Raw genomic sequence first — 8,398 nt, 5'->3', positions numbered from 1 at the left:
GACTGCTTCGTCCTGGACAAAAACCACCCTGATATTCACCAAATTCACTGTCAAGTTGTTCATGAATTCTGGAATAAGTGTTATATATCCAACAAAGAAATTCCTCGATAATTACTACGAACTGATCTATCGCCTTTTTTGTGTAGTGGGTGTATAATTGCAACATTCCATTCTTCTGGCAATTTTTCGATACTCCATATCTCAATGAGATGTTTATGTAAATTCCGAATAGTGTGTACAAAGTTCCGCTACTAGGTGATTCTCTCCTGCCACTTTAAAATTTTTAAGTGAATCAAAAGCTGCACACACTTAATCGTAAACCAGTTGTATGATCTTTTCCAAAGGTGTATTATTTCTGGGATACAGATCAAATTCAAAATAATCTTCAGGTTCAACACTAAGTAGTGTTTTGAAGTATTCAGCCAAAATGATTGCATTGTCATAATCATTATGGGCCACCTTTCCATTCGTATCCTTCATCAGAAGAGTAGGGGGAGTATAATTTGTTTGGTATTGTTTAAATATCCTATATTAGTCTCTTGTTTTATAGCGACTGAAAGCCTCATCAATAGATTTTGTTTCCTTCTGATGGTTCCCTTTAACCCTCCTGATTTCTTTGTTAATCATCTAGCACTGATTAATTCTTCCCTACAACTTTCAGTTTTTTGTTGCTGGTCATTCAACCAAGCTTTATGCTAGCATAGTATTGCTATATCACACTCTTCATTCCACCATGCATGCTTTTTCGTTTTTTAATGGGAGCAACTTCTGCTAAGGCTTTTAATTTGATAACAGTGGTCCCCAAGTTGTCACTTAAAAGCATTATGGATTTCAGAGTCATTAATATAATATTGCATCCGAGAGATAATGGGTTCAAATCCCACTGTCGGCAGCCCTGAAAATAGTTTTCCAGGTTTCCCATTTTCACACCAGGCAAATGCTGGGGCTGTACCTTAATTAAGCCCACGGCAGCTTGCTCCCAACTCCTAGGCCTTTCCTATCCCACTGTTGCCATAAGACCTATCTGTGTCAGTGCAATGTAAAGCCACTAGCAAAAAAAAAAATATATATATATTATTGAATACAGATCTGTATGCATTGAAAACAAAATTCCATGTATAATATGATTGAAATAGTTTAAATTTTTAAAAAATCTCTGTCTACCCCCTTACTTAGTGCACGCTTCGCCACTGCTTACATACCCGTAATATTGCTGTGAAAGGAATATATACTCCCACTCTACAGAAGAGTTGCCAACATACTTGTAAGAATTTTAATTAGGCCTAATTAACATTTTCAACTACACAAGCTCAAAGTACATGCAGTTGGCTAAACGCCTCTTTGGTTCATTAAGCAATTATTAGGCTATGTGTGCATGTGACTGGCAAGAACACCGCCATGCAGTTGATCAATTAACCACGACAGATTAAGCAATACATGCTGCCATCTTTGGGATTTGAGAAGAACTTCAGCATAAGACATTGGAAGCAGACCAGCAGACCGTGATCACACAGGAATTGTATTCATAATCATTATACCCACCATTATACCCACATTATACCCATTATACCCACAGCATTGCCTCTTCAAGCTCTAGTTATGCAATAAACCCAACTTTGGTAGTTCAAAATGGGCTTGTGATTAGCTGGCGTGATGCATGATTCAAATGGAAACGGAAAGTTAATTCGCACTTACAACTTAATAAATATGTTCTCAACGTACAAAAATCTTGTTGTTATAATACAATATTGTGTAAATTGCAATTGTTTGGGATTACCAGAGTGTTCACATACTTGTGTGATCTTTAACATGAGATGAACCTGCTTGTAACATTCCCCTTATCTGTATTATGGGAGTGGTTACTGATAGGTTATCCTTAATTTTTATGTACTTCACATTCAAAATCAATTTTATAATTTTTTTTTTAATTTGCTTTATGTCAGACCGACACAGATAGGTCTTATGGCGATGATGTGATAGGAAAGGCCTTGGAGTGGGAAGTGGCCATAGCCTAAATTAAGGTACAGCCCCAGCATTTTCCTAGTGTGAAAATGGGAAACCATGGAAAACCATCTTCAGGGCTGCTGACAGTGGGATTCGAACCCACTATCTCCCGGATGCAATATTATATTAATGACTCTGAAATCCATAACGCTTTTAAGTGACAACTTGGGGACCACTGTTATCAAATTAAAAGCCTTAGCAGAAGTTGCTCCCATTAAAAAACAAAAAAAGCATGCATGGTGGAATGAAGAGTGTGATATAGCAATACTATGCCAGCATAAAGCTTGGTTGAATGACCAGCAACAAAAAACAGCTGCGCGACCCTAACCGCATGGCCATCTCACCCAGTTTATAATTTCCAGAACATGACTAGTTTCCCCTAAAACTTTCAGTTTTTTTAATCAACTTCTTTCAGTCAACTTTGTCAAGTGCTTTGAAGTAGTCAATGAATAATGCAGACAGTGGAGTAGATGGTTGAGCTAGGGCATTGCTGATTTCCTGCACTTGTTCAGAGACAGAATGAATTGTAGACTTCCCTGGTGGTTGGTTGGTATAGCATCTCTTATTTGTGCTTCGGTTCATTTCATTATGAGCTTAGAGATTATCTTGAAGATTGCCTATTGTTGCAGTACATCTGTAAACATCAGGGTTGTGGTTCTTACCCTTACCCTTATATACTACAGTAGCTACTGAGTGGTCTCTTTTGTTCTGGAATTGTCTTTCTTGAAAAGCATTCATTATATAATATTCTATAATATCCTGTTTTATTTTGTTTGGTAAATACGCCATATTGTCCCGCTGCTTTTCTATTCTGGGAACCCAACGGGAGATTATCTACTTAATTAATAGTGAATGGATGAATACCATTTGTGTCTAGATCCCTTGTTGTAAACTCATTTGAAGTAGCAGTTTTATTTTGCATAACACCAGAGGTTTTCTTTTTCTTCTTTACGATGGCTCGATATTCTCTTCTTTTCTCTGCATACCTCAGAAGTAAATTAGGGTCATTCCTATTCCTTCATGTAGCACTGTAGTGTTTCTGTTTTGGTTGTATAGGAGTATTCATCTAACTAACGTTTTGCTGTTCTTAAATGAGTTGATGATAGTGTGGTTGAAGACAGGAGTTAAAATTCTGTATGCTGATTAAAAGACCATGTATAGGCCTCTGTCTGAGTAATGACATGAGGGGACAGTACAATTCTTGACCACATATCAAATCAACAGGATGACAACCTTAAAAAATCAATAGACTAAAGGACAGTTAATGGTAAAAGACCATAAGAAAGAGAGTGCAGTAGATGGACTGACCAAACAAAGGAACTCCTTTAATACCCTGTTAGAAAGATCTTATGAGAGACAGAGGATGGAACGGACTGAAATCAGCAGACCATATCCACCAGAAGCAACATCTGTGGAGCCACAATCTTGTGTCAAGAGTGCCACAGTTAGAGAAAGAAAGAGATAATGGCTTGAGTCAACATCAAAAGAATAATTAAAACTGACAAGCCCACTGGCACATGCTGGTAATTTCACAACTGAAAATGTCTAAAAAGCTTGAATGTTTTTCACATTTGCAATCGCTGATGAACTTTGCACCAGGAATTAACCTACTACTGAGTGTAAGCATTTCTCAAAAATAAAAATTCAGTTTCTAAACTTCTCATCTTTCTAATTTTTTAAAAGTAATATAATATTCTACTTTATATTTTGATGTTAGCATAAATTATATTAAAATCTAATGTACGGCAATGTGATGTGCTGTTCACTGATCAAAGACATGTTTCTACCACTGAGGAAATCCTTAATGAGGGAAAATCATGTATGATATTACAGCAAATTCATTCGAAAAGCATTGAATGTCTGATTAAATTTAATTCCTTTGAAACTGAAAATGCTATTTCTGGTTTCAGTTTATTGATGTGTAAAACGAAGCTGTAGCCCATTTTGAGCTTGCTGCTGAACCTGCTGTATTATTTGGCCTTCATGACCAGGTTTGCTGACTCAGTTGCTATGAATCACATTCCAGCAGGTGGGCATACAACCTCTATACCACAGGACTCGCTTAGTTGATGTCTAAATGATCTGTAACTTGTGAGATTAAGGACCCTCATAAAGTCCATAGTGAACATCACTGCTTCCACTTGTAACATTGTTTCAGTTACCTTGGCTACAGTGCTGAAGAATTCCCTCTCGGCTTTCAAAATGAGGTTGGCTTGCCCAATTAGAAAAGGTTGTGATGTCTTGCTCTCTCGGCTGATGTCCTTGTCCCCTTTTGTTCTGAGTTTGAGTCGTATCTCCCTCATTCTTGCCTCCAAGATCTTCTCACGACGACTCTCGCGTTCCAGCATCTGTAGAAACAAATCAAGGGAATCATGAAAACCAAACCAAAAACAACTCTCAATGCCTAATGAACTTCGCACGAGGAATTAACCTACTACCGAGTGTATGTGTTCCTCACATTTCTACACCTCTCATATTTCTAACTGGGCTGAACCCATATCCTCCTGACTGAACCAAGTATACCTATGAAACTTCAAGTAAGTAACCTACACTAGAAATTTCAATGTCATGGAGTATATGAGATGGGAATTGTAGCTGTTTCCATTTTACTTACTCTCAAACACTGTCCACCTCTTGGGACCTACAGATATTCAAAGCTTCAATTTACAGCTGCCTCAGAGTATTTTAAAATACAGACAGTTTATTGTTAATCAGTGTTCCTGTCCAACCTAGCTTTTGTATCTGTTTGTTCCATTTCCATTATAATTAAATTTTCCAAAGTGAAGTTAGCAGCTGTCCAGATTTAGACCTCCTCTCTCAGCAATATCTCTAGCCTCCTAAAGTAAGTTCTGTTCTGCTACAATGCCTTATTTTTTAACCTTTTTACATAGAATCTATCCTGAATTTTTAAAAAGTCATACAAACTAGACAGGTTTATCTGAGTTCATACTTTCCCACCACACATTTTTAATTCATTGAGATAACGTGCTACCTTTTGCTTAATTTTTGTCAGTTGTTATGACGTGACTCATATTAAATATTGGTTATATACATTTATTGAGAAACACAACTATGTTCTAGGCTGCCATATCTCAATTAGATCCTTTTCTTCCTCTTCCTGCCTTTTTCCCAGTTTCCTATTCATGGATCTTTTATTTAAAGATATAATACACCGACAGGCAAAAAATAAAATAAAGAATAAAATAAATGAAAAATGGAATGCAATGTATTTCAAACAAAATGTAATGATAGTCCATATGAAACATTGTACAATTGTTTGATTACAACAATATGGCTGTGTATCTTAAATTAATTAGCGCATTTTAAATTGAGAAGCATTATTGATCATGACAATCACAACTGTGCACCAACTTAAATCTGGAAATGTTAAAATGTAGATCTTTGCCCTGTTGTATGGTACTCTATATATCTGCAACATATTTTACCACCTCTAGTCGCAGTTATAGCTGTGACCTGATCAGGCATACTCAGGATGCAATCTGGAATGTTCTCTGCCATTCTGCCTGGAGTGCAGCCTGAAGTTGAGTCAGTGTGTCATGGTAACGACTCCTAGCACGCCTCCCCAGCATATCCCAGACGTGCTCAGTCAGGTTTAGATCGGGGCTACAAGCAGGCCACACCATGCGCTCAATCCCGACTTCATTCAGGTACTCATGTGCACAGACAGCAACGTGTGAGAGAGCGTTGCCAGGCATCAGGATATAAACATTTTACTGATGACACGTGCAAAAGGCACCACATGATCCAATAAAATCTCCTCGATGTATCGGTGGGCTGTCAGACTCCCATTCTCAACAAACAGAAGCTCTGTGCGTGCATCAATGGTAATCCCAACCCAGATCATGACAGAGCTTCCACTGAACAGTGTCCTTGCAGAGAAAGAGCAGGGTGAATAATGTTCCCTGAGCCTTCTCCAAACTTTCTCCCTTCTCTCTGCTGCCTTCAAACAGAATCTGGATTCATCCGTAAATAGCACTGAGCTCCACTGGTCCACAGTCCAGTTTTGATGGAATTTCGTTCGAGAGGCATGGTGCTCACATGGTGGCACTCTTGGACTGAGAATCCACTTCATACAACCTCCTTCTTACTGTACTTTTGCATGTTCATGCCCCACACTTGCTGCAAAGGTTTACGGTCTCCACAGCTGTTGCGTGTCAAGCATAAAGAACTTGCGGTATGACAAAGTGGTCATTGCGCTCAACAGTCCTTCTCCTTTGACCAGAACTGGGCCTCCTGGAATATTGTCTCTGTACACATTAGAACAAGACATGCCTTTCACATCTGTCACATGTTCACTAATTCCATGTCCCTTGCTGCATTTTCAGGAGAAAGAGCCATTATGACCTGATTTAGAAATGAGACTAACTGTTGTAGATAAGTTGTAATGTCCACAAAAATACACAGCACGAGAATTCACAGGAATAAACCTTCAGACAGCTGTTTGTGCTTATTTTTGTCCAAAGGTGGCAAACAGCAGTATTGATGTTGTGTTTGTCATGATCCATAATATACATTAATTATTGCACTGAAAATTGTCAAACAGGCTAATTAACTCACAATACATTACCCTATTATTGTAATATGATTTGATTTGGTTTTATAATCATTATAAAATATCAAAGCCATTTCTTATTAACAGTGCTGATGTAGTTATTTTATTATTATTATTAATTATATACAGTTGTATCAGCTCACACTTCAGTAAAACATAACCGGTTTTCAGACACTAAGGTCCATCATCAGTGTTAAAATTTAAATTTAATTTCACATAAGAGTGTCGTGAAAATTGGTTAAAATGAGTTTAAAATGTAGCCCTGTTGACATCAACTGTAAAAATAAGAAAGAAAAAACAAGTGTAAAAGTATGAAAATAATACATAGGCCTATAAACTTACAATGTTGTTGTAAAAGGTACATACCATAGGAAGGGCTGGCTTTTCCTCGTGCTCAGGCTGTTGGTCGAGTACTGACAAGCTTTAAGTACGGAACCGCGCTGCAAGCACATGATGTTACGTCACCTCAAGGTTTCGTTGGAAGCACCTGATGTTACGTCAACTCAAGATTGTAAACAAAATATTGCTTGCGATTGTTTCATTTAAAATTTTATCTGGTTCCCTTGTCTGTGCCAAAACTATCTCAATGTTTTCACGTGTAATTAATTCAAATCCATAATTAACTTCATGTCCTTTTCGATTCCTAAAAAGCTGTGGTTATTGTTGTAAATGTGTTCCGCAAAAGATGAATATCTGTTGTACTTTATTGCCTTGAAATGTTCTTGATATCTTTGATTTAAGGTTCACCCAGTTCTTCTTATATAAAACATTTTACAGTCGTCACAAGTGAGCCTGTATACTCCCGAATTTTTTTTCTTTTTCTTATTTTTACAGTTGATGTAAACAGGGCTACATTTTAAACTCATTTTAACCAATTTTGACGACACACTTATGTGAAATTAAATTTGTATTTTAACACTGATGATGGACCTTAGAGTCCGAAAACCGGTTATGTTTTAATAAAGTGTATGCTGATATGACTGTATATAATTAATAATAATAATAAAATTGATTTGGTCTGATTTGATTTATGCAAGGTTTGAAACAGACCAACATTAATTTTTTCTGAAATGCATATTCTTTCACTTTTTTTGCCAGTGAATGCATTAATTTTAAATTTGTCAATGCTCCAAATTGAAGGCAGAGAAGAGAAGAGGATCCTAAGGAATAAACACTTACAATTCAAACTCATAACATTTGAATGAAGGAAGTACACCATTACTGACAACCAAAGGGCAGCCAGGTCCGACAGGATGAAGCAGTTTTGGGAGCGGTAGAAGCTGAAAAGCTGACTCTATTTAATACTATTACACTTTAATGTATATGACTGATTAAAGTGCTGCAGTGGAGGCATAAACTATGTAAAAAAAACAAATCTGATATATTACCCTAAACAATGCACAGACTAATAAAACAATACATAGAGCATTAAAATATTGATGTAAATATAAAATCCAAGCAATAACACATTCAGAATAAAGACATTAACAGGAATACAAAGCGAGCAGAAAACTTTTAAGAATATAAATGTGATTTCAAAATGGACAAAGAACTCATTACAGTTGGCTGCTTCTTGTGCCACATGCTCCTGTAGTACTGACCTCTATGCAGACATACAGTTAAGTCTCCTCCTGCTGATAACTGTGAAGTATAGACCTTAATTTATCTCTTACACATGATAAAGACACATGAATAACTGTCCCTTCTTGGAGAAGTTTAGAATTCCTGATGTGCATATGCTTCCTCCACGATAAAGAAGAAAAAAAAAGCTCTGTCCTTTAAGAATACAAGAACTGACTTCCTGGAACATAATGAAAACTG

The 8,398-nt window shown here is 36.9% G+C and overlaps 1 protein-coding gene across 1 annotated transcript in view; it reads right to left on the bottom strand.

Annotated features, from left to right (window-relative positions):
- Nucleotides 1-3,897: 3,897 nt before the first annotated feature.
- The window catches only part of LOC136856745 (dynein intermediate chain 3, ciliary), a 153,377-nt gene continuing 148,876 nt past the window's right edge, over nucleotides 3,898-8,398 (bottom strand). The window contains exon 8 of the mRNA XM_067134833.2: nucleotides 3,898-4,352. Coding sequence (XP_066990934.2) covers nucleotides 4,020-4,352 — 333 coding nt within the window. The 3' untranslated portion in view covers nucleotides 3,898-4,019. The remainder of the gene's footprint in view (nucleotides 4,353-8,398) is intronic.

Source organism: Anabrus simplex, chromosome 1, assembly GCF_040414725.1.
Source record: "Anabrus simplex isolate iqAnaSimp1 chromosome 1, ASM4041472v1, whole genome shotgun sequence".
NCBI classification, from domain to species: domain Eukaryota; kingdom Metazoa; phylum Arthropoda; class Insecta; order Orthoptera; family Tettigoniidae; genus Anabrus; species Anabrus simplex.
This window is presented reverse-complemented; position numbering and strand designations above follow the sequence as displayed.